Source organism: Didymosphaeria variabile (assembly GCF_027946475.1).
Source record: "Didymosphaeria variabile strain IMI 356815 chromosome Unknown scaffold_8, whole genome shotgun sequence".
Classification (NCBI taxonomy): domain Eukaryota; kingdom Fungi; phylum Ascomycota; class Dothideomycetes; order Pleosporales; family Didymosphaeriaceae; genus Didymosphaeria; species Didymosphaeria variabile.
In genome coordinates, this window is record NW_026611627.1 from 2972880 (window position 1) to 2997735 (window position 24856).

At 53.4% G+C, this 24856-nt stretch overlaps 9 protein-coding genes across 9 annotated transcripts; 6 read left to right on the plus strand and 3 right to left on the minus strand.

Moving 5' to 3' along the window:
- Positions 1-203: 203 nt before the first annotated feature.
- Positions 204-1114, minus strand: ncs1 (Calcium-binding protein NCS-1; the record flags this gene model as incomplete). The annotated part of the gene is made up of 3 exons (XM_056219950.1): positions 204-383; positions 429-724; positions 775-1114. 3 exons carry the CDS (start codon positions 1112-1114, stop codon positions 204-206), a joined length of 816 nt encoding a protein of 271 aa, XP_056067077.1.
- A 936-nt stretch (positions 1115-2050) lies between these two features.
- Positions 2051-3000, plus strand: N0V89_011218 (uncharacterized protein; the record flags this gene model as incomplete). Its single annotated transcript, XM_056219951.1, has 2 exons — positions 2051-2198; positions 2249-3000. The coding sequence occupies 2 exons, from the start codon at positions 2051-2053 to the stop codon at positions 2998-3000; spliced, it is 900 nt and encodes a 299-aa protein (XP_056067078.1).
- A 924-nt stretch (positions 3001-3924) lies between these two features.
- On the plus strand, positions 3925-5962 carry N0V89_011219 (uncharacterized protein; the record flags this gene model as incomplete). The annotated part of the gene is made up of 3 exons (XM_056219952.1): positions 3925-4689; positions 4736-5614; positions 5708-5962. 3 exons carry the CDS (start codon positions 3925-3927, stop codon positions 5960-5962), a joined length of 1899 nt encoding a protein of 632 aa, XP_056067079.1.
- A 547-nt stretch (positions 5963-6509) lies between these two features.
- On the plus strand, positions 6510-7876 carry N0V89_011220 (uncharacterized protein; the record flags this gene model as incomplete). Its single annotated transcript, XM_056219953.1, has 3 exons — positions 6510-6885; positions 6957-7163; positions 7215-7876. 3 exons carry the CDS (start codon positions 6510-6512, stop codon positions 7874-7876), a joined length of 1245 nt encoding a protein of 414 aa, XP_056067080.1.
- Positions 7877-8829: 953 nt separating this feature from the next.
- N0V89_011221 (uncharacterized protein) lies at positions 8830-9957 on the plus strand (the record flags this gene model as incomplete). The annotated part of the gene is made up of 1 exon (XM_056219954.1): positions 8830-9957. One exon carries the CDS (start codon positions 8830-8832, stop codon positions 9955-9957), a length of 1128 nt encoding a protein of 375 aa, XP_056067081.1.
- Positions 9958-12714: 2757 nt separating this feature from the next.
- N0V89_011222 (uncharacterized protein) lies at positions 12715-15271 on the plus strand (the record flags this gene model as incomplete). The annotated part of the gene is made up of 7 exons (XM_056219955.1): positions 12715-12727; positions 13104-13148; positions 13203-13279; positions 13646-14396; positions 14453-14817; positions 14878-15050; positions 15115-15271. The coding sequence occupies 7 exons, from the start codon at positions 12715-12717 to the stop codon at positions 15269-15271; spliced, it is 1581 nt and encodes a 526-aa protein (XP_056067082.1).
- A 1981-nt stretch (positions 15272-17252) lies between these two features.
- On the minus strand, positions 17253-18151 carry N0V89_011223 (uncharacterized protein; the record flags this gene model as incomplete). Its single annotated transcript, XM_056219956.1, has 2 exons — positions 17253-17905; positions 17977-18151. 2 exons carry the CDS (start codon positions 18149-18151, stop codon positions 17253-17255), a joined length of 828 nt encoding a protein of 275 aa, XP_056067083.1.
- A 1019-nt stretch (positions 18152-19170) lies between these two features.
- On the minus strand, positions 19171-21504 carry N0V89_011224 (uncharacterized protein; the record flags this gene model as incomplete). Its single annotated transcript, XM_056219957.1, has 1 exon — positions 19171-21504. One exon carries the CDS (start codon positions 21502-21504, stop codon positions 19171-19173), a length of 2334 nt encoding a protein of 777 aa, XP_056067084.1.
- A 1429-nt stretch (positions 21505-22933) lies between these two features.
- On the plus strand, positions 22934-23887 carry MRM2 (2' O-ribose methyltransferase; the record flags this gene model as incomplete). Its single annotated transcript, XM_056219958.1, has 4 exons — positions 22934-22996; positions 23048-23074; positions 23131-23637; positions 23690-23887. The coding sequence occupies 4 exons, from the start codon at positions 22934-22936 to the stop codon at positions 23885-23887; spliced, it is 795 nt and encodes a 264-aa protein (XP_056067085.1).
- Between the last annotated feature and the right edge of the window lie 969 nt (positions 23888-24856).

The following is a 24856-nucleotide window of genomic DNA, read 5'->3' on the forward strand; positions in this document are numbered from 1 at the left end:
AGGTAGTACACCCTGCTTTCCTCGTAGCGCTATGCCTTCCCTATGTACATCTCATGATGTGCCGTACGCCGGGGCGACCGCAGACCTCCGCACCAACATGCACGCTTCAGCATGCCAAAGAAACCCATTCAATGCGCTGTTTGATATCAAGACACCCAATAAACACCGGCAGAAACGAGACAGAACCAGGAGCCGGGCCCGTCTTATACAAGGCCATCGTAAAGAGACAGAGCCGAGACGATGGTCTCGTCGCGCTTGGAACCTTCCTTGAATTCCGCCATATCCAGGCTGCCGTTCTCGTCCTTGTCCATCATCCGGAAGATCTTGCGTACGCGCTTCTCGGGCGTGTCCTCGTCTTCGGGGAGCTTAACCATGGAGCCGACCTAGACCAGTTAGTTGCTGAAATACCGCGAGCATGAATATCGTACCATCTTGTATATCGCCTCGACGATTGACAACATCTCGTCATAGCTGATCTTTCCGTCGCCATCGATATCGTACAGCTGGAATGCCCAGTCGAGCTTGTCCTCCATCTTTCCGCGGCTCGTGACGCTCAGAGCACAGATGAACTCCTTAAAGTCGATGGTGCCTGACTTATCCGCGTCGAACACATTAAACACATAATCTGCGAATGACGATGGATCGCCGAACGGAAAGAACTGTTTGTAGATCTTTTGGAACTCCTCCTTTGTGAGCATGCCGGAGGGGCAGTCCTTGAGGAAACCTGCGATTGCTTAGTGCCGCTAAATTTACATGGTGCGGCTCTTTCCTCACCCTTATACCACTGCTGCAGCTCCTTCTTGTCGAAGTGGGTTGCCTTCTGGAGGTCGGCCAGCTCTTGCTGGGAAAGCTTGCTCTGGCTGCGGGGCAGTACTATCAGCGTCTCGCTCAAAACTTCAATATGTTCGACAGGACTGCGCGCAGCGAGCTCCGCCTCAAAGGACTTGACGGCATTGGCCAGGGCGACTTTGCACAAGGCTTGGTAGTGCGGATAGGCGGGATCGTCATGGTTCGGTATGTCAACGTGGTGCCGGCGCGCAAAGTTGAGTGGCACTTGATGGTCTTCCAGAAGAGGAGGGGTGTTGTCGCCAAGCGGTATGTGCTCGTCGTGCATTGCGGGAGATTGGTGGAGGTTGAAGTACGCGCGGCGGCGCTCGTGTGTAGTCGGTAGAGTCGCGTTGGCTGCTGGTTGATTGTCGTAGAGCGTTGTCAAGTGTATACGCCGGGGTCGAACGCGCGGGCGCCATGTTTGCGCGGGTCGTGCAGTGAATGGCAAGAGTCGTCCGGGCTGAGGCGGGAGGCTGCTGCAGCAGAAGGAGACATGGGGGACTTACGATTTACCCATGGCTGCGGCGGGAGCGGTTCACTGACGCAAATTCAAGGCGCAAACAGTTGGAGGTCGTAGGGACAGAGGCGGCGGATGTGTATAGGTACGAAGGTCTCAAGGCAGCCGTCCGTGCTGGAGGGAGGGTGGCGGGGCGTGAAGCGGCGATTGTGGTGATGCGCGATGGCGGGGTCAGTCTCGGACGAGGCGCAGCGGATGGGCAAAACCGTGGTTTGCAGTGGATACGAAGGCCAACACAAGGCGGCAAGGCGTGAAGATTTAGGGTGCGCGTGTGACAGTGTTAGGGCAGCTGGAGAGGTTTCAGTCGGGCCAAGGTGAGGGTCGGCTGGCGGGACAAATATAGCTTGATGGCCCACGACGCGGCCATCAACCCGCCGCCGTCATGATGCGCTTGCTCCGGCCCATTCATCCAAAAGCGAGGCCACCGCCTGCTCGGCCTGGCCAATCCCGCGAACGGCTGGCCATCCAGAGCCGCGCTGTTGGCGCCGTCCGCTGCAGCTCCAGTAGCCCTATGCACACCACCTTCAGCTCGCTGCGGGAGAGGGACTCGTTCGTGCTTCAGGTTGCCCAGAGCGGATGGCTTGGCAGTGTCATTGTTGTCGTGTGGGCCCTCTCGCCCTGGACCATAGCTCCCGATCCCCTGCCCTCTCACGGCTCGTCGAATCACCACTCCGTTGACCTCTAGCTCTTGCGACGCCTGAAGCTATGGATGCCACCCTTGACGGGGTGTTCTCGCGTGTTGAGACTGCCTTCACGACCCTCGTCGACTCCATTGCAGCCTACAACCCATCCCTGCAGGCCGCCGGTGACCTCATTGCTGCGGACGATGAGCTGGCGCGCGGGATAGATCAGCGTAACTAGCAAACCCGCACGACTACGTACGTGTGTGCTAACGGTTTCCAGTCGCCCAGCACCGAGAAAATAGTGCACGCATCCATGCCCTGCGCGCCGAGAGGGAGGCTCTGGAGGAGCAGTTCAAGTCGTCCGTTGCCGCGCTCGCGGACCTTCGTCGCGAGCTCTTCGCGACGCCGGTAACCAAGTTTCCCGATGACCTACGCCCGGTTCCCTTCGACGAGCTTCTACAATTTGCAAAAAACATTGCACAGTCTACAGTCCCTCCGACCTACCGCGAACCCCTGCCAGAAAAGCAGCCAGAAGACAAAGACGGCAGATCGAGTGCGGCGCCTTCCAATGCGATAGGTACGCCCGCACAACAGCACACGCAAGAAGCAGCTCAGGACGCCGCAGAAGGCGCGGAAAAGGAAGGCGAGGAGAAGGCTGTCACCGAGGAAGAGGCGGAATGGCTGAAGAAGCTCAAAGCGAATGGCTTTGCCTGGTTTCCTTGGCCTGACGAGGAGAAGATTCGACGCGGCAATCTGATGCAGATCCAGTATGTATTGGACCGTGGCAGAGATCCTACAAATGAAGATCTCACGAAGCTGGGCGAGGACGAGAAGGATCGCATAGCAGCAGAGGCGGCGGCGGCGCAGGCTCAACAGGGTGCACAAGCACAAGCTCAAGTTCAGGCTCAGCAACAGGCCGTTGCTCAAGCTGCAGGAACAGAACAGAGGCAACAGCATGCGCTTCCACCGAGACCCACCGAAAAGCCGCAACAGTTCGCGGGCTTTGACGACCTCGATTCGGACGATGAGTGAGGTTCTTCTGCCCGGCCTTCCGCTCAATCCTGCATGTCAACTTTCAGCTCTCTCAATGGAATGTATTCTACGTCGTGATTGACTTGTCTTCCTCCATGTCTTTGCGAGTGGACCATTTTGCATAACCACGCGGTCGACTCAGGAGTCTTATCTGTCTAGGATCGATGGTGATATGGACAGTGTGAGTGCCGAGTACACGAGCTGGTGGAACTAAGTCCTCAAAGGGCGTAGGTACACACACTGGCTACCACTGCGTAGAAGACGTCTTTGCGGAGTGCGGCTGTAGTCCTTGTAGCCGACGAAGAGTACGATCATGATGCCATTAGCTGCGCTTCATTAATACCCAGTTCGCGGAGTTCATCGAATGAACGAATGGTGTATGTACACCTGGAATTTAATACAAGTTCTATAATATTATGTGCATAAGCTTTTATGTTTAGGCTGTTACTGTGAGCTCACCAATTATACACTGAGAAGTCAATTATCCCATTATCTGTGAGTAGGTGCTTTGAATTTGATCTCAACTCATCCACCATGTATTATACGTACGAGATCATGATCTAGCGTGTGTTTTGATCTGCGCCCTACATGTTACATGTGACTTCTCTCCCGAAAAGGCATGGAGGGTAAGTTTTGGCGGCGCGGTATCGGCCTCCTGAGGAATCTGGAGCCGAGGTGGACCTGACTCCAACACCTGGATTATCCGCGGAAAAGTGCTCTGGCAAGTCTGCGCAAGAATAACACGACTGCAACGGAAAAAGAATTGCCCAATTTGACCACATCATTCCTGGAAAGATCGACGTGCTACACGTGGACCCGCCTCAGAACGTATCCGCTACCTGCCCGACGGATACGCGCATCAATTTGCCGCATTTGCGCAACGAATCCCAAGCCTCCTGAAAACAAAACCTCTCCGCGGCTTGAATGGCCAGCGCTGCTGGAGCACCCATTCAAAGTCGCCCCTACCGTTCCCACAGAGTCCCAGCATGCATCCGCTGCCGGTCGCGCAAGATCAGGTGCCATATCGACATCCCCGGTGAACCGTGCTTATCATGTCGCGAACGCCGCCTGAAGTGCCAGTACGCGGATAAGTCCAACGATGGATCGCCCGAAGACTCGAACGGCGGGGTGCGCACGCCGAAACGGCAGCGTTTGAATCGGGATGCGAATGATGAGGATGAGGAGGATAGGCCGAGGAGCGCGCCCGTGCTGCATCGCCCAAGTAGTCATCCCTCTGCGAGTATCATTCTTGCGCCGCATATTGCGGAAGATGTTGACATTCTCCAGAGACATATGTCTCAGCATCGACCGCCGGAGGGCCAAGGAACGGATTCAGGACAGTATCGCACGCTGAACCAGGACACGGCTGATCCCATCGTCTACCTGACTGTGCCTCGTTTCCGGACCGGTTTGGCGCCAGAGCTGGGCGCTGGAAAAGAGCAGCTTGAGATCCTGCAACAGTTGATCGGTCCATTTAAGAGAGAGGTCATTGATTTGTACTTCTCTTATCTGCATTATGCGTTCCCCGTAATGGATGAGGATGCATGCTTCCAGTTGAGAAAGGGGCAACTCGAAAAGGTCAGCAAGAACTTAGTCTGCGTAGTATTTGCGAATGGGGCCTCGAACTGGTTTTTGAGCGATACGTTGAAGATGCATCCGAAGCCGGATCTGCATTATATTTGGAACAAGGTGAGTCAGCTCTGCGGTCACGAAGAGAAAGCATTAACGCGTCTAGGCAATCAGTGCACTACATGAAGATTTCTTGAGCCCGAGCATGGCCACGGTAAACGCCGCGGTATTAGATCAAATTGGCCGTCCATCAGTCTCGATCATGGGAAATCTCACGCTATGTGGGCGGACGATATCGCTGGCACAAACATTTGGCCTGCACCGCGACCCTACAAAGTGGAATATCACCGAAACCGAGAAACACAACCGCATACGCTCTTTCTGGGGCGTCCTCATCACCGACTATTGGAGCAGCATAGCCTACGGCGTGCTCCCCCACATCGGAAAACGCTTTTACGATGTTCCTCTCCCAACCGTTGAGTCCCTTATGCCCGTTCGAGCAACGCCCGCCCAGCGCTGCGCAACTATTTCCTTCGTCCATCTCTGTGCCCTCACCGAGCTGTTGGGCGACATCCTCCCCCTCGTCTATGAAATCAATCCCGATCGCGCGACCCTGGGCGACACAGTCGCGCACCTGAAAATCCAGCTCAAAAAGCTGGAAGACCAGCTCCCAGAATGGCTGCCCCTCCCCAACAAGCCCGGCACCAGCAACCTATGGTTCTGCTTTCTCTCCGTTCGCCTTCTCCTCAGCCGCGTGAACCTTCGCGCGGCAATCTTAGCCGATGACCTCGCGCTGGAGAAGTCCCGACTGGATGAGCTACGGCAGGCGAGCACCGCGATCCTGGACTACATCTGCTTCCTGGGGCAGAGCCAGTTCCAGGACTTCTGGCTGCCGTATGCAACGCATTTGCTCGTGCACGCTGTGACAGTGAGCCTGAGATGCGCGGTCGAGACGCAGAATGTGGAGCAGCGGATGGCAAGCGTGAGTACGCTGGAGAGATTTACCGCACATATTCAGCATGCGAGGGATAATTATGATTGGGATGTAAGTTCCCCTACCCCAAACCTATCTCCTTCCCACTCTTCCACACTTCCATCTCTAGTCCTTTCAAGCCCACCACTGACCCACCTGCTACAGATCGCGAACTACACTCTCGAACGCTGCTCCGAGTCCGTATCCAAAATCGCCTCTCTAACTTCTCGTGGATCTGCCCCGCCCCCAGAAGCCGTGCTCGTCATGCCCGAGCGGCCTGGACTCAACGAGGCGCATACGGGACCGGTCATGGACGATGCGAGTTTGTTGCTTAGCGATCTGCTGGATCCGAATGCGTTTGATTTTAGCTGGGAGGCGCTGTGGGATACACCGAGTGGGATGACGAACTTTGCGTTGTGAGCGTGTGGGGAGAGGTTGACAGGGATGGGGGAGAGGTGCGAGATTTATGAGTACCGTGCTGGGCATAAGTGGGTGATAAGGTGCAAAAGGTCCATCCAAAGGAACTCCAGGATGAGGACATTTTACTTTATGGATTAAACTGATGCACTATCTCGTTAAAATGCTACGGTGTGAACCCAGGTCCTGGAGGCGGTAGCTTTGAATGGTCGCGTGTACAGTGGTCGTTGTCAAGGTACGCCAAAAAGGGTGCTAGAGGTGGCAGATCCAATAAAATGTTAGATCACGGGATGGACGTAGTTTCTATCTGCCTTATGTCTCATGCCCCAGTACATTGATTGGGCAAAGCCATTCCGTTCCTAAGTTCATTGTAGGTCAAGCGTTCTCGGATAGGTCCCGGCAGTCCGACTAGTCCGGATCGGCCTCTCACGACCTCCCCACCAATACAAGCCCACGGGTATAAGAACTCAATTGCGCTCCACGACCAGCAATGCAAATAAACTGAGCTTGCTGGTGGAATACATTTGCGAGTGCCTTCTCTTTACAGATCATGATTTCCAAACGCGCCGCCATTAGCTCCTCTGACCTCGACATACCTTGGCGCTATGTAGACCTAGGTCCAAGAGGACGGTACGATCCGGACACAAACCCCACGGGTGTAATAACGCAATTCACGAGCGCAGAGAATTACCTTGTCCAAGACGAACTCGCCAAGTTCATCAAAGCAAAAGTCGAAATTCCTGAGCAAGCCTTGGGCTACAGCTACAGCACTGCCGGTGGGCAACGGCTTCCCGCCGCGCTAGCGGCGCATTTGAACGAATATTGGAAGCCATGGAAGCCATTGAGTGGAGATGATATTAGAATTACGGGTGCGGCAACGGCGCTGCATGAGATTTTGGGATTTAGTGTTGCGGATCCAGGACAAGGTGCGTTGCGTGCGCGTTTGTACGATGATAGCTTCGTACAACGAAGGATATAACTACTTATAGCCTTGAAGGAATCATGACGAGCAGACCCTATTACGGGCGCTTCGAACTTGACTTTGGACTTAAAGTTGGGCTGAGGATTGTCGCTGCGGATACACCATTAGAGACGTGTTTGCAGCCTGATGTCGTCGATGTTTTCGAGGAGACGTTGCAAAGAGCGAAGGCTGGTGGTATCGAGGTTAGAGCTCTGCTCATTGTTAATCCACATAATCCCTTAGGTATGCGAGACTCTATCGTTCAAGCGGAGGTCCTTTACTCATGACGCACAGGACGATGCTATCCCAAGGAGACGCTAAGCGCGCTCATGCGCTTCTGCCAGAAACACGGCATCCACCTCATCAGCGACGAGATCTATTCTTTCTCGGGGTTTGATTCTGCCGAGCCTGGCACTCACCCCTTCACCTCTGTTCTCTCGCTCGAACCGGAAATAGACGGGGACCTATTGCACGTTATCTACGGCATGGCGAAAGACTACGCCGTCCCTGGGCTACGGGTCGGCGCGCTCATCACGCGCAATCAAGCACTCCTCAAGGCACTTAAGTCTGTGGTACGGTTTCACAACCCCTCGGGTCCTTCGGTAGCCATTGGCACTGCTATGCTAGAGGATCGTGTGTGGTTACGTTCGTTCATTAAGCTGAGTCGGGAGCGTGTGGGCGATGCGTACACGTACTTCACCGGAAGGCTTTCCAAGATGGGTGTGAAGTATCTATCCAGAGTCAATGCAGGGCTTTTCGTGTTTGTTGACCTCTCGCCGTGGTTAAGTGAGGACGTCGGACAGGGGCAGACGGCGAGAGAGCAGGAGTTGGCTCAGCGGTCATTGGACCAGGGGTTTTTCTTGCAACCGGGTGAAGAGCATGCATTGGAGCCCGGATGGTACAGACTGGTTTATACGGTGGAGCGGAGGGTGATGGATGAGGGTTTAAGAAGGTGAGTATGTGAAAAAGTATCGTGGGAGGCGGATGCTAACGATGAGTAGGCTTGAAGCAGTGATCAAAGGTTGAAGCTTCTGCACGTCTCGATAGCAGTAGCTTGCCACGATCAATCGAGAATACTGAACAGAACGAATTCACTCAATTCCTAGGGGCATTGAGGGCCTCTGTCTCCCCTGTGCCAAGCTCCGAGGTCTGCTTGACGCCAAGATTGCTTGTTCACACTTGCCGTTGTTCCCCTCAGCTTTCGGGAGCCAATGTGATGATGTGTTTTTCGTTGTCGTAAGCTCGATCACCGCCCCTAACCGCCCGTTTCGAAACGTGCTGAACTACGATAGCATGGGTCACCTCCGGCATTGTCTCGGTCATGTAATGCACCCATTACCATTGGCCAGCAAAGCACGAACTGCAAGGCGCAAGTGTGAACCGCGTAATCAGAGCTTGGCTAGTGGTCTGTTCGCGCTCTAGACATGACGGCGAGGCTGAGGTTTGCAGGGCTGGGAAGGGCTTGGATGAAAGAAGCCCCACTGGCATCGTGAAAAGCACACGCGGTCGCTAACCACTTCTGGAAAAGGGCCTTGGCAAGACGACGACGCATCACCCTTTTTCGAGATGTTGACGAATACTGCTAGCAAACGGCCATAACGAAAGTTCAGCTGGCGTGCGGTAGTGGCGTTTGGGGGAGCAAAGGCCAACGCTTTGAACGTTCCTGTCATCTCGGGCCGCGACCTCGCCCCAGTGAGCCTCCACAATGACGGATCGCTGCCGCTATCCGAATCCATAACGCCCTGTAGAGAGACACAATGAGGATTGGTATAAGAGAGATGGAGTGCGCAGTTGGAAATCACCATCCAGCTCACTCACTGCGCTTCCATCCTAACAGTCACAGTCGCTTTAGCAACTCCTCCATTCTTTTTGCACAGTTGTTCGACATTCACCATCTAATATCGACAAGATGCGTTTCACTCAGACCGTTCTCTCCGGCCTAACTTTTCTCTCGGCTGTCTCTGCTCACCCAGGCCACGACCTTACCCAAGAGATTGCCGAACGTCGCGAGTTCCTCGGCTCCCAGAAGCGCTCCGATCTCAGCCACTGCGCTGCTAAGTTGAAGGCTCGTGGTGTCAACAAGCGCAATGTGGCCCGCCGCGAGGCTGCTCTGCAGAACGCTCGCGCGAAGCGTGGCTTGAAGAAGCGCGACCTCGACACCGTTATCGCGACTGACCACAACCAAACCGCCCAGGGGTACACTTTGAACACGGACGCCGCCACGCTCTTCAGTGGCAACAGCTCTTGTGTTTTGACCCCCGAGGTCACCCAGGGCCCGTACTACGTCGGCGGCGAGTGGATCCGCAGCAACCTCGTCGAGGACCAGGAGGGTGTCCCCACTCTGATCGACTACCAGGTCATTGACGTCGACACATGTGAGCCCGTCACCGGAGTCTACCTTGAGATGTGGCACTGCAACTCAACGGGTGTCTACTCCGGCATCGTTGCTTCCGGCAACGGTGAGTCCTCCGATGAGACCAACATCAACAACACCTTCCTCCGCGGCATCCAGAAGACCGACGCCGATGGTGTCGCCCAATTCGAGACTACCTTCCCTGGCCACTACACCTCCCGCGCTACCCACATCCATCTAATGGTGCACACCAACGCTACGCTCTATGTCAACGGCACGCTCGGCAACAACGTCTCCTCCAGCCACGTCGGACAGGCTTTCTTCGACCAGGACCTCATCTCCGCTGTCGAGCTCACCGAGCCGTACAGCACGAACACCCAAGACGTTACTCTCAACGCCGACGACTCTATCCTCAGCGAGGAGGCCGCCACTGATGGTGTCGACCCCTTCCACGAGTACACTCTGCTCGGCGATGTTGTCTCTGACGGTGTCTTCGCTTGGTTGGCTTTCGGTATCAACTCTACCCAGGTTAGCTCTGTTAGCCCTGCGGCTTACTACTACAAGGAGGGGGGTGTTGCGAACGAGAACTCTGGCGGTATGGGCGGCGGTGCTGGCGGTCCTCCCAGCGGTAGCGGTGTTCCCAGCGGCACTGCTCCGGCTGCCTCGGCCACTGCTACTGCTTAGATAGAACAGGTTCGATCATCCTTGATCCACTTGTAGAGGTCGCTACGCTATAGCCGCCTTGTTCACTTGTATATATTCGTTTTTGCTTTTACATAGAGGTTGCGTTTCTTGCATATTCAATCAAATACCCGGGGTTTGATCATGATCACGATCCTCATTACAGCCTTTGGACAACGTGAAGACTATTTTTACGGCGCATTCAAACTGCTAGTGATACATCTACGTGTTGACGGAAGGTGCTCCTCATGTACTCGGTAGGAGCAACCGCCGGCGCTAACCCTACACAGCGGCTCCGTCAGGCCTGAACAATCCATCACTCTTCCACTCAACTTCTACTTCTACTTTCAGCATTACATTATGGAGAGCAAATTGTTTTGTTTTCATTCGTTTGGTGTGTTGAGTCCGCTCGGTGTCGCTTGTCGCTTAGTACGTGCTACCTTTCATTTTGGGCACCTGAACCATGGAACGGCACAGCCAACTGTCCAAGTTCCATGTATTTTCTTTTCCAAGGGTATTATGAACTTCGTCCACAGCACGCACTTTGAACGCATATAATACTTGTTCCCGAAACAACCTTCCACCTCCTATCTGGTTCCAGATGTCCTCATTACCTGAAATCCGGCGGCAGCCCTGCTACTGGGGCCCGTCTCACAACCTTCGACACCGAGAAGTTCAGAAGCCAAAACCAATGAAGTTACAGACAATTCCTCTGTTGGAGCAGCCTCATGAAACGAGCATCTTTCACGGCATAAAGGGCTTCCTGCTCCGAATAGTTAGGTCACACCAAAGCGCACTACAGCAAGAAGCCCCAGCATTCCCCTTCTTCTTAGACCTCCCTCAAGAACTTATCGACATAATCCTGGATCTGGCACTCATGAACGAGGCCCTTCAAACTGCCATCAACATCACGATAACCCCTCCTGGGCATGCAAATCGGCCGTCCATTGTTTCATCAGCTCTAGAGGCTCTAGACCCCTTCAGACAATTCCCTTTCATCTTACCAGCCGTTCCTATAGTCTTCCACCTCAACCACGCCACCCGAACAAACCTCCTCCGTCGCCACGCCAAAAACATCCTCAAGCTAGTCATCCCAGGCTACACCCACGAAAAGCGCCCTTGGATATACCGTCACGCCAGCATAAAGGAACTGCGTCTCACATCGTCGCAAGAGTTACCCAGCTTTTCGATTGCACTGTTTTTGCGCTGTATCAGCCCACAATTAGTCGTAACGAGGGCGCTTAAAATATCGACGTTGAAGAGGAATCGATTCTGCTCTGTGTATGAGGTTACATGGCGGGTGGAAATGCTGTTCGTGGAGGGGGAAGAGGAGAGAGAGGGGGTTTTGGATGCGTATTCGGTGGAGCAGCCACAGATGGGTGGGCGGATTCGGTGGAGCAGCGTGTTTCGTTCTTTTTAGGACAGCTTTTGATACAGATCATGGGATGTGAATAGAAGGGAGGACTATCTATGGTAATAGGTCACGTTGATGCACCGTACTGGGGCTTACTAAGACAGAGTGAGGGCTTTTATCTAACCTTACGTCGACTTCTGTCTCATCCAGATGTCAATCTACTCCTCGCTGGATGGGGACTTAGCACCTTTTTGGAACCCACTGCATTGCGAGGATGATCGGTTACTCATCAGTCATAGCCGAGAGACACAACCAGGAGGCCCAGATCCCCGCATTTCTCCATAACCTCCAACACACCTTGGCGTACAAGCAGGTGAGCACTTACAGTTGATATAATGGGTACTCAAGGCCATGGATGAGATTGGAAGCAAAGATCGAAGCAGCAAACTAGCGACTTCGTGGACGGGGAGGGTGCGAGAGGCGTCGCCAACGGAACGCACTTCCGAGTTGGCCTCTACAAAAGCCCGCAGTTCACTACCAGTTCTCGTTTCTTGATGAGTTGAGGAAGCTACTCTTCCACTCACTAGAAGGGTATCGCCACAGTTGAAGTCAATATTTGGATAAGACAGTGAATTCTTCATCTCGTCTGTCAATCTGCACACCGCCAACACGCCTCCAGACCCAATCTTGATTGTAGGAGGAGGGTAAAGCTTACCAATGGTCTCGGAGTTAGGACGTTCGAGTCCGCGGAAGGAACTGCACCAGACAAGAAGATGTTTTCTTATAGTGGGTCTAGGGCTGGCTGGGAGATGTCGTACGTCCCCCTTCTTCAACGCCATACAAGTTTATTGGCAAGCTCAACTTCACCCTGAACTTATCGTAGCGGCATTATTACCGACTCTTGGTGAATTTCAGAACCCCACTTAGAAGACATTGCTCACCAATGCCTTGCACATCTGCTGAAGATGCATCTTATGGCGGGAGGCGACATGCTTATCGCACCTCATAAGAGCAACGATCTGGTAACATTGTCTATCGAGGTGCTCACATTGCCGAATACTGTGGCCGGCGACGACTGGCATGATTTTCTCCAACGAGTCGTCGATATCAAGGACCTAGAAGCAAGGATTTGCATGAAGAAAATGCATAAAAAATCAAATCTCGGAGTTTCCATGGGGAGCAATATGGCTAGACGTTTGAGCAAATCCAGCAGAAGGTATCCGACGAGCTCAGACTAGTGTACGAGTAGTGCAGCTTTCGCAAGTAGTGGGTGATTGCATACTTTTCGCAGAGGATACTGCTCAATTTTTCGGTCTTGGTATGTTTCCAGTATGCACTTCCGTGGTGAATGTGGTCAAAACCTTCCAGGTCCATCGGCCGAAGGCTCATCGGCCGAAATTCAATTGATGTTGATCGCTGGTATGCATACCTTTTGTTGTCGCACAATGCAATGTCTATAGTGTTCCAGCGTCACTCTGTTGTCAACCCGACCCTCCGACGCTCCGCTAAGTCGAAGCACGTTAGGTCACAACATGGGTGTTTATCGCAATCTCAGGCTAGACCCCACAAGCCTTGACCCACCCAAAAGAGGAGAAACCAGTCTGTGATCGCCAACGTCTCCCTGCCACGCACACGAACTACAAACATTGCGTGGGTGATCCCAGTCTAGGCTCTCGAAGTCCGTTGCTCCGTGTCTGGTGATGCGGGGTGTTGCCTCCGTTCACAACGAATTGTTCCTCTTTCAACACTGGCGTTGCAGATATTGCGTCTTGACCTAGTCATTTGTATGCCCTAGGTGAGAAGATGGCGGCATTTTATACCAGTCTTCGGCCGAGGTCAGGTATTACATGGGTATCGCGGCGCGCTTTTAGCGTTCGACTAAGCTTTCAAATAGCGGACACCAACGGTTATCATGAACAAGGCTTCCTTAAAGAGGTCAATGGTATCCATAAGCGCTTGATCTACAATAAAGTGCGCGATCCTGCGTTAGCAATATTTATATTCTTATACGTTGGCTGCCCTGCAATCCTCCCGCAATTGTGCAGCTCCCGAGCGGTGTGAACCCACGACTATAGGTCGCCAGCGACGCAGGACATACGCCAAAACTGATTGAGGAAAACTTTTTAGAAGACTTTGCAAGCTACTTTGCGCGCCAATCGAAGAGAATACCACGCTTAAACGCCTGTTCGCAAATGAACCCCGCCTTACTGGCACATTGATACATCGACGAAGTCCGAAACATGTCATCGGCGGCAATGTTTAGCCGTATCGCGATTCTACTTCCAGCGCTTGCTGTAAGGTCCTCTATCTTGTTACTACGGCCGCTAATTTGTTCAGTTTCTCTATGTTTTCCTTCGCGTACTCTACAATCTATTTCTCCATCCGCTGCGTTCTTTTCCCGGTCCATTGTCTTCCCGTGCTACCATATTAGCATCTCAGAGGCAGATCGTGAAAGGGAGTTTTCCATTCTGGTTGAATGATCTGCATCTCAAGTACGGACCTATTGTCCGTTACGCACCCGACGAATTGTCCACCATCGATTCGAGAGTGTGGAAAGATGTATACGGGCACCGGACCACCAACCAATTCACAAAGCAAAAGGATTTCTACGGCCCAGACCAGTATGGAAATCCGGCTGGGTTAATCCGCGCAGACAACGCCGGTCATGCACGCCAGCGAAAGCTGGTCTCGCATGCATTCAGCGACAAAGCCCTGAAAGAGCAGGAGCTGATCCTGAAGGGATACGTAAAGCTGCTCGTGGAGCAGCTAACTAAGGCTTCTAAGCAACATGGCGAAGTGGACATGGTTCGGTTCTACAACTACACCACATTTGACATTATGGCCGATCTGACCTTCGGTGAGCCGCTTGGCCTACTGCAAGAATCGAAGTACATCCCTTGGGTTTCGGCATTATTTGGAAGTATTCAGCTACTGACTGTTGCCGGCGTAATCAAGCGATGGCCCTTACTGGATGGCTTGCTGCACCGCTACCTACCAAAACATCTTAAGGAAGGAAGAAGGCAGCATATGCTATTCTCAAGCGAAAGAGTAGACAAGCGAATGCAGAGAGTGACAGATCGTCCGGACAGTAAGTTGTTCGATCCGCTCCACGTTAGCAACAGAACGAGGCTCACTCGCTCTCAGTTTGGACTTATGTTATGAGGGAGGGTAAGGATGAAGATGGCGGGATGAGTGGCCTGCTTCCCTCACAGTTGCATAGCAATGCGTCGACGTTCATGTTGGCAGGCACTGAGACTACAGCGACCGAACTGAGCGGCATTACGTACTATCTTCACCAACAACCCGCGAAGCTGGCACGTCTAAAGAAGGAGATCCGCGATGCTTTCACTTCTGTTGAAGACATGACAATGACAAAGCTGTCACAACTGGAGTATCTCAATGCGTGCATAGAAGAAGGCTTGAGAATATACCCTCCTGTTCCTGGATTGATACCCCGCGAGACACCCGATGCGGGTGCGAATGTTGCGGATCGATGGGTCCCCGGTGGGGTATGTTGAGCCTGAGCTCGGCTTCAATCCATGGTTCGTTATCGCTAACGCTTCTGGTAGACCATCGTTTCCATCGCGCATTACCCAGCGTATCATTCGCCGTCCAATTTTAAAGATCCGGACTCTTTCGTCCCTGAGCGCTGGCTACCTGAGGGGCAACAGGAGTATGGATCAGACAATAAGGAGGTCGTCAATGCATTCTCCTATGGGCCAAGAAACTGTTTGGGCAAGAAGTAAGTTCAACATTTTCCAAGACCGTGCTCGAGGCATACTCAACAGCGTGCTAACGACTCATAGCCTCGCGTACCACGAGATGCGACTTGTTCTGGCGACTGTGATGCTTAGCTTTGATATGGAGTTGTCTAAGGAGGCGGAGGATTGGATCCATCACGAATGCCATATCTTATGGGCGAAGCCACCAATGAAGGCCAAACTGACGCCTGTCGGAAATTAGTTGTCGTGTCAATAGTCAGTCGCTTCGGGGAGACACGAGTCAATGGTCCCTACTCCACTCATGACCAATTCAACAATTGCTTCCCAAGATACCTCATGCTCTCCTATGCGTCGCAAGTACGTCGCAGTCGTACTCGCGTCGCTTTGCAACCTATCGCCTGCGTCCAATGCGCGCCCTTATAACCCCGCTCGTCCCATTAACCTGAATCTGTATGATCGTTCCCTCCTTACGCCCTGGTCCTGCATCACTTCCCTCCCAAGGCAACTGTTTCCAACATTGCATTTTCGGCGGACATTTCACGATGTCCTCTTGCAGGCGTGAACCGAAGCGGGTCTGGAAAAGGTTTGCTCGTTGGTAAGTTACCGCCTCTTGATTATTTGGTGAGCAGTCACTGACGCTGGTCATCACTGATAGGTGTGGTCTCAGCCAAGGCAGGGCACATAAACACCCGGCGGATAACGTACCGCTTCAACAAGGCCAGAACACAAATGCAAGGAGGACCGAGTGTTCAAACCCAACGTGCTCCGCTCATTCTACTTATCAACGAGTGCCATCATCATCCCCGACTGGTACAGAGCGTTCACCAGTTATCCCAGAGCTGGCACACCTTAATGCGGAACGAACGCCTCGTAAATCCCGGCTAGCCTTCTTTAACCGCGCCTTTTTCGAAGAAGAGGAACCGGGTCGTGGCTCAACACCACTGCTCACTAACCGCAAGACCTACGCGAAGCGGAGATTAGTTGGCGAACCAACCTACTTCGCGAACAGTAGTGACCAGGACGATGACCAGGACGATGAAGATGACGACCGGCCCATTGCCCACCACTTGCCGAGAGGATACAAGCTCGTCGAAACGCCTTCTCGCAATCACCTTACCATCGTGCGGAAATCAGCTATGTCGCCGCTGAATGGGTGTGATAATGCGCCACCAGAGCAGTGGCGACGAACACCTGCACCGGCCCTGATGCCATTAGTATCCGAGGCTCCAAGGTCAATCGATGAAGTCGTGAGTAAGTATCTTCGTGATTGTGCCTTTTCTATTGTCGATGCTAATCTTCACAGTGCCTCTGAGCCTTGCTAGTAGACCGTCTCGATATTATCGTTGATGGATTGGAACTTAATCTTTCTTTCTTTTCAGCTTATTTCTTTACATGCTCTCATGATCAAGATAGAAGATATAATACTTTTCTACGTACCTTTGCCACAGTCCTTCCAGCCTCATACCCCTGGAAGTAGAGTGCATCGGTTTGCGATGGTTCTGTCATACGAGCTTTGCGTATGCTTTTTCCTACCTGAATTAGCCTCTATTCACTTTCGGGAATGCTAATGTATAATTGCTACATTATTGAAGTTTTTCTCTTTCTGTGCTGCTCACATACAACGCAGCATCTTGTCACATAACTGTACATAATCGAGCATGGAATGATTGTAGTCTCAATAACACTCATATACATTCAGACTGCCTATAGTTTGCAAGGTGTTACCTGCACTTGCCAGAATCGAACACGCAATCAGCCTCGCACCCGTAACAGCCACAATAACCTCTTCCACAAGACTAGAGCGGAGAACGAGATGTCATTGAGAATGAACGAACCCGACATCAACATTCCGCGCGCGATTTGAGGCGCAGTTATTACGCAGTACGATCTTGGAAGCCTGCTCTGGCACTTTCACGCAATTGAACGGCGACATGGCGCCTCTCGAGGCTGGTCCCAGGCCAGGAGCTCCGCCCAGGGTGCAGATATGGATTTACAGGAAGAGCATCGCGAAAAGCTCCTCGATATGCTCAACTTCCATTCTCGATGAGCCTGGCGGCGAATGGACAGTCCGTAATTGTCAAGCGGTCCTGAATCGTTCAAGCAGCCTGCACCGCTGAAAACCACTAAGAATCGTGGCCTTCAGAAGAAAAGCTAAGAGAATCCTTAAATTTATCATACACAGCTCCACCATATCACCATCTCTATGGACCCTAGGTACCGTGTCAAAGCAAAGGAATTCCCCTCTCCCTCTTCCTCGTTCCCCTAAGCAGCACCCCGGGATGCAACGCCGCCATATTCACCACAACCGCAAACATAAGACTTGCATCAAACACATAAAGAAAAGCCTCCGTCTTGTACAACTTCCCGTTGCTTCCCTCCACGAACTCCGCCAATCGAAACACACTCCGTACAACAATAAGCCCACTCACTGCATACAACATCCACATGTACCTGTTCCAAGTCTTATGCTCCATCGACACGTCCGTAGGCTCTAACACCAGTCTCCGATGGAAAATCGCCACGCTGAGGATGAAGATGGCGAACGCACCAAGCTGCACGCCCAAGCCCGCTATGACGAGAGTAGTGCCCTGCTTAGCACCTTCAGCGCCGCCATTAGCCTGCATCGCCGTGCCCATCAGCTGGGTGACGAAGCTTCCGATGTCGATGATGACGTAGATTTTTGTCGTCCAGCGGGGAGACAGGAACGCGTGGTCTGTGGCGTCGAGGGCGCGGACGAGGCGGCCTAGCGTCATGTAGATGGATGCAGCGAGGAGGGGGGCGGAGGCCAGAATGAGCATGAGTTGCAGGAGGTAGGGGCTGCCGCTGCGGATGTTGGCGTGGGACCAGGCGCGGCCGTAGTAGCCGGCTGCTTCGCCTTGGAGATGGTTAGTGGATGTAGTCATGCGATGATTTGGGTCGAAATATTAGTAGGTTTTGGGAACATACCTGCGCAACCCAGCACAAAGGGGATAAAGAACCACGCGCGCAGTGGAATTAACATGCAGAGATGCACGAGGCCTCCAAGACCGAACAGGGCCACAAAAGCATAACCTGCCGTCGCCGATGGCCTGTACGGATAAAGATCGAAGTCGGCATCGCCGCGCTCACTCAAGACGGTCATGTGGATGATTTGTCGATGGTAAAGACAGAAATGTCGAAGTCAAACTAAGTGGTCCATGAGGACGTTAAGTACCAACTCCTTATCCGCCCATGTTCCCAATCAGGCAATGCTTGAGAATACGTCCTTTTCGCGAAAGAGAAAACCCAATGCATAGTGACGCGTGTGTCAGTGTACAATTTTGGAAAGCATGCCAGGGTGGCGCCGTGTTAGAGTGATGTACTAGCGCCGAAATACGCGGGATGCGGATACGCGAGTATACGTCTGCAAGGAGGGCGCTAAGTGGTTTGACAATGGAGATTCATTGTAGATACACAAAACATTTCATTTATCTGGGAACAAAAGCCGTTATCATCATCGACAAGGCATCGCTACAAAACATGATCGGGGTATCTTCCGTGCCGAACTCCGTGCAGATACATGCGACCATTGCAAACCATATTGTCCACGCTCCAAGTATTCCTCTTCGGTCCAGCCTATGCAAAGTCGGTTCACAGATAAGGCAAAGTTCGAGACCACCGTCCTCCACCGACGGACGATCTACTACTCAATACCTTCCTCGACAGGACGACAACCAGAACGCAACCCTCACAGCGCCAACACTTGCAGAATTCCAGGGCCATCGGATGGCAACTCTCAAGCTAGGCGTTCCCTCCTAGCTTTCAAGCGCCACCCCAAAGACTCGAGCGTGCACTCTCTTGTCGATGGGGCCCGGTGGCATGTAATTCGCATGACTCAACGCTGATACAAGGTGTTGTTCTGGCAAAAGTGGAGTGAAGAAGAAATAGTGAACGCACGATGAACGCCACGCTTTGCGCAAAACAAGACATGAGAAAACAAATTACTGGTCATATTGTTAGCGGCTGCCAAAAGAAGTGTAGGGATCCCTTATTTACTTACTTGAACATCAGGAATATCTAGAGTCCATATAGGTCATCATTGCCGTTGTCGAACTTCTGATCATCTCGTTAGCGAGTGCAGCAGGAGTGGGGGTGCATTACTTACTTGAACATCAGAACGATCTAGAGTCCGTACAGATCATCATCGTCGTCATCACGGCTTCGATAGTCGTTCCGGCTTCGGTAGGTCTGCTTCTTGGACTGGGCGGGCGCGGAGGAAGACTGGGCGGCGGTTGGAAGGGCGCCACCCATGACAAAAGACTGACCCGGCTTGAAGTCCTTGGCCCCGCCGTTCAGCGACGAATCGGGGAACATGTCCATTTGAGCATCGCCACCGCTCTTTGGCTGGGGCTTCAAACCGGGGAATGGAACCGAGGAAGGAGCGGCGGTCGGAAGGGTGGTTGGCACCGACCACGTTGGGCCCAACTTGACGCCGGAGGTTGTGGGAGCTCCTGGGTTTGCCTTCGTTTGCGGTGATGGTACCAGATGAATGAGCTTCTGGTATGCAGTGGAGACATCTTCGAGACGAGTGCGGACCCTACCAATTATATACCTGTCGGCCATGCTGAGTGGGATCTTAAGCATCTTTGCAACATCGTTGGGGTCCGCCTTTTTGGCTGCCACCAGGTCAAGCGCGGCTTTCAGGGGGTCGTCGGGTAGGTTCGCGCTGGGGGCAGTGGCAGGCTGGCTGTTTGAGCCAGAAGAACCCAGAACAGAAGAGCCAGGGGTGGAAGAGCCAAATCCAGAAGAGCCAGTGGCAGAAGAGCCCCATCCAGGAGACCCAAATCCAGAAGAGACAGATCCAGAAGAGCCAAATCCAGAAGAGCCAAATCCAGGAGACCCAACTCCAGAAGGACCCGCGGCAGCCTTGGCTTTCATTGCTTCGGCTGCTCGCTGGAAAGGGTTTGGCTTGGCGGCGGCGGCAGCAGCTCCCTTGATCGAGATGCCTTCAGTTGTTTGGCTCCCACCATTGCGCTTGCCGAAGAAGTTGTTGGTGGCATCCTGCAGGGGAGGTTGAACTTTATCGGTAGACTTGATAGTCATCCCACCAAGCTCACGGGCGAGTCCATCAGTTGCAGGGTCGGGGAACGGCTGTGTGTTCTGGGGAGGGCCTTGAAGGACTGGTCCAACTGCGTTCGGAGGAGGCTGAGAAGGATTCGACGGAGGCTGACGCGGGTTCGACGGAGGCTGGAGTCCTGTGTTCGACGGCGGCTGACGCGGGTTCGAAGGAAACGGAGGCACCGACGGTCCGGGAAGAGTTGCGCCATTGATCGGCGTGGCAGGCGGGAACTCGGGCTCATAGCCGACTTGCTCCAAGTCAAGGCGACTCGTAGGCGTAAGCGGTAAAACCACTTCAGCTCCATTCATCTCCTTCGTGAACACGTTGCCGCGGTACTCGCCACCAAAGAACATGGCAATCGTAGCCCGGAAGCCGCCATGGATCGTTCCGCGTTGCGAATAACCCAGGCGGACGTACCTAAGGTACCAGATGTACTTATCGAGATCGACCTGGAGGTGCTGGGGGTTGATGCCGGAACGGAGAAGTTCGTACATGATGAAGACGGCAGGGTCCAGAGATAGTCCGCCCTTCTCGACCATGCTATGGAGGAGCGTGACGACCGTGTTGAGAGCGCTGGCCTTCTCTTCGGTTGCTTGATGGGCACTGGCACGAAGAATATTCTTCTCGTCTAGCTCTGCCTTGAGCTTCGAGTTCTCCTCGTAGCATTTGTGGCGGAACTGGGCTGCATCTTCGAGACGCTTCACTTGGTTGGTCAAGCGATCGATCTCCTGCTCCTTCTCCATGATGACCGCGTTGGCTTTGTTGAGCCGATTCGTCTGGAACTGTAGGGGGCGCCCCGCCTCATAGATGTTGATGCGGCGGTTGAGTTCGACGTTCTGGCCCTTGACGATATTGTATTCAGCCTTGGAGTTGATTTCCAAGCTGTAGTACGCTTCTTTCCACTCATAAACTTGCTTGGCGAGGGCTTCGTTATCGGCAGTCAAGTCTTCGTTCATCGCGGTCAAGGTGTCGATGCGTGTGTTCAGGGTCTCCTCGTCACGCTCCCACGTGAGAGACGTGATTAGAGGATCAACAAAGTCGTCCTCGTCGTCTGAATCGTCCGGAACGCTGAAGCCGTTGGGAAAGCCCACAATGTTGGAGCCAGGGTCTTCGCCGGCAGGCCCAGATTCTGGACCAGAGCCTTTGGCCGGGGGATCAGATGAGTCTGGCGTTCGAGGTGTGAAAAGATGGTAGCGAACGATCAGGAAGATGGATAGGAAGACGCCCATGAAGAACGCGGGAAGATGGTTGCCGAAACTTGCGCTGATCACGATGCAGATACAGGGAAAGATGACGGAGGTGTCCTTGTGGTCATTAGAGACCTTTGCGAAGACCGATACTTGGAGGAGGTAGTATACGATTCGCAACAGGATCAAGAGTCTGTCGATGGGTTCCATCTTGAAGTCGTGTAGCGGTTGAACACTGACTTGGATTGATGGGTTGAGAGTGTGGAAAAGGGGTGTGGTGTGTTCGAGGAAGTGGGAGCGAAAGATATAAGTAGAGAGGGGCGCGGGTGTGCGGGCGAACTTTTCAACCCGCGGAAGAGAGTAGAAAGATGTGTGGTGTGTGCGCGGTGGTCGCGGACGGAAGCTGATATTGAGGGTATCAAGCGTTCGAGGTTGCGCGCACAAGATGTGGAGTTGAGAAGGTAGGGAGATCGGGTGGTCTTATAAAGGGAAGGGTATGAGGCTGCTGTTCTGCTAGCAGAATGGCTGGGGCGGGCGGTCTCGTGCGGTGACAGTGAACAGATGCCCGTGCATTAACCAGGTGAAAGGGAGAAAGCGAATCACCCACCAATAGAATCGCGCCGCCCACGCTCAGGGCCTACTTCACCGTTCACTACGTGCCGCACAATAGCTGCGGTATTCAGAGGGCTGTTTCCAGAAAGCGGGTTCCAGTATGCGGTGCCCAGAGAACGGTGTCCCGATATGCGGCGGGGCACCGCTTTTGTTAATGCAGCAGTGTGTATGGCCTTTGATATCGTTCCAACCAGGTATTGCGAATGCTGAGTCTAATATATTATTTGAAATTCCGAACTTAGACTTACATACCCAAGATCAATGCAATCCCTCGAATGTTGCTTTCGAGATGGTGGAAGTCCTTCCAGGCATGGTTTATGCTATTATACTCGCTGCATAACACTCGCGAGAAGGCTGACATGATTTATCTGATGAGTTATATAGAGGGAACTCCGGCGCCCTGAATTGCGCCTGTGGTTCATCAGACAGCCCACACGAATGAGCCTCCAAACTTTTGTTGGGGATGATGTACGAATGTGACACTCGAAGGTTTGCTTGGTAACCGCATGGTGCTTGTACAAACAATGGATTCTGGATATATACTGCGACTGAAAGATGTATTTAGACAGAGCATTTGCCATGACAAGCCATTTGACAGGAGTGCCACATGGAACGACGTTGGACATCGGTCCCGGCTGGTCGGTACACGAACGCCACAATGTGGCGCGTGCTCGAACTTTCGAAGAGCTATGATGCATCGCGTCGACTTCGACCCTCCAAGCTCCCAAGTCTCTCGATGTTGTCGCGCCGCGTATTTCAGCAACTCACCGATGGCGCGCTTCTAGGAGCGAGCCATTGGCCTGCGCCAGCTTTCTGTGCCGCCCTGAAGTGTACCACATGTCTTCCGAGCAAACCTTCCAGAGCTCCTGCGATTAGATGCGCTTCCTCGTCCTCGTCTACGAGATGGAAATCACGGCAGGGCAATGACTTCTTTGCTAAAGAGGCAAGAGTGCAGGGATTGAAGAGTCGCGCTGCTTTCAAGCTTCTCGAGGTGCGAGATATGCTGCCGCCACAACAGCTTATACTGATGTGCGACAAGTTGAACGAGAAGCATAAGCTATTCAAACAGGGCCAGACGGTGGTCGACTTGGTATGGGACATATGCAACCAAAGACGATCCAAGTGCTAACAGCTCTCATAGGGTTTTGCGCCTGGATCATGGTCTCAGGTTCGCGCCTTTCCCCCGCACCCGACAGTGGCACCTCTCCTTATGACACCGTCTAGGTTGCCGTAAACAAAACCTCACCTGGCGGCCGCGTCATCGGAATCGATCTGATACCAGCTCAGCCCCCTCGCGGCGTCTCCACGATTCAAGGGAACTTCCTCTCCCCCACTATACAAGCTGAAGTGCGAGCCTACGTGCAAGACCCCGATCTCGGTCGCCCTCGAAAGCAAGTCTTGTCACATAAAGATGCCGGAATGACAGAAGAAGAACTGGACGAGATGGAGAAAGGCTATGTTGATATCGAGCGGCATGCACATCTCGAGGGAGTTGAGGCAGAGTCCATCGGACAAGCACGCAAGGACGGCGACGCCAGCGAAGGCTCAAATTCGAAGCTTTCACTGAAGGAACGAGACGAGCGTCAAGGCAGAGTCGTGGACGTGGTGCTCTCAGACATGTCAGAACCCTGGGACCAGACTACTGGATTTTACAAAAAGAGCTTGAGTGACCCGTATATCAGGTTGATGAACACGTCCGGCATTGCATTCAAGGACCACGCCGGCAGCATGGTACGAGAAAACGGTACTCCCTCGCCGAACCTCTGGCTAACATAATGGCCAGGACCTATGTATGGCGGGCTTGACCTTTGCATTCGATACACTACGCACTGGCGGCCACTATATGTGCAAGTTCTACCAGGGGTCCGAAGACAGAGCGCTCGAGACGAAGCTGAAGCGTCTGTTTGCGAAAGTAGTCCGAGAGAAGCCGGACTCTTCACGCAGCGTACGTCTGGCAGGCACCACTACTTCCCATCGCTAATGTGAGAGCAGGAGTCCAAGGAAGGATACTTTGTCGCACTGCGGCGCAAAGAGAGTTCGACAAGAGAAGAAGTGTTTCGAGAGTAAAGTCTCACCAATGACGCACTGTGCCAATCCGAGGCAACGGCCATTCGCTGTTTCTTATTCTCTGAGCAAACAGGGGTGGCAGCGAGCCTGAGGCCCATGGGATGCCCGGTGGTGGTTGAAGATGCCCTTCGATTTCAAGTTTCAGTGGAAGCTCGCTCCTATTTCCATACTGTACAAGTGATTACGGAAGGTTACACCCGGCCATGTGATCAAGGTATTGGCTGGAGGACGAAGGGTACGGCAAGACGCCGACACGAGTCAGGACTGGGCGAATTACACCGATGACCTGCGAGACCATAGGGCAGCCACGGAAAAGCAAAGTGCTGAGGCGAGCTTGCACTCAGCCAGCGCCTGTGTCTCCGAACTTGGCTTTGCCGGCGTGGCATTCGCGCCTGTACGGTTGGACGCCGGGTCAAGGGTCCTGTGCCACGATGGATGGTTGGGGATGGTCGGAATGAAGCCAGCGGCAGATCAGCAGCCGCTCGGAGCGCTCCGAATGAAGCTTGCCGCGTTCTCCATCCACATGCAGTCCTGTGCCGTGTGACTCCCAAAGCAATGGCGTGGTGATCTGACCCCGTAACGAGTGAGCGCGCAACAGACTCACCGTTCGTCTGCGTGGACGGGCGACGATGCCGGCTGCGGCATCTCACACCACGCAAATGGGCCCTTCTGTACGGCTAGGGCTGGGTGCGAGACGAGTGTTAACGGCGTGCCACCGGGCCATGTGGCTGCGGTACGGATCTGGATGCGGTCCAGCGTAGTGTCCGTAGCGCAGTGGGCCAAGGCGAGCAGGGGTTGTCCAGGTGCCATTGCATGCGTGGAGGCGGGCAGGCATTTGACGAGACGCCGGGTCTGTTGCATGCTGTTTCGGTCGCGCTGCTCG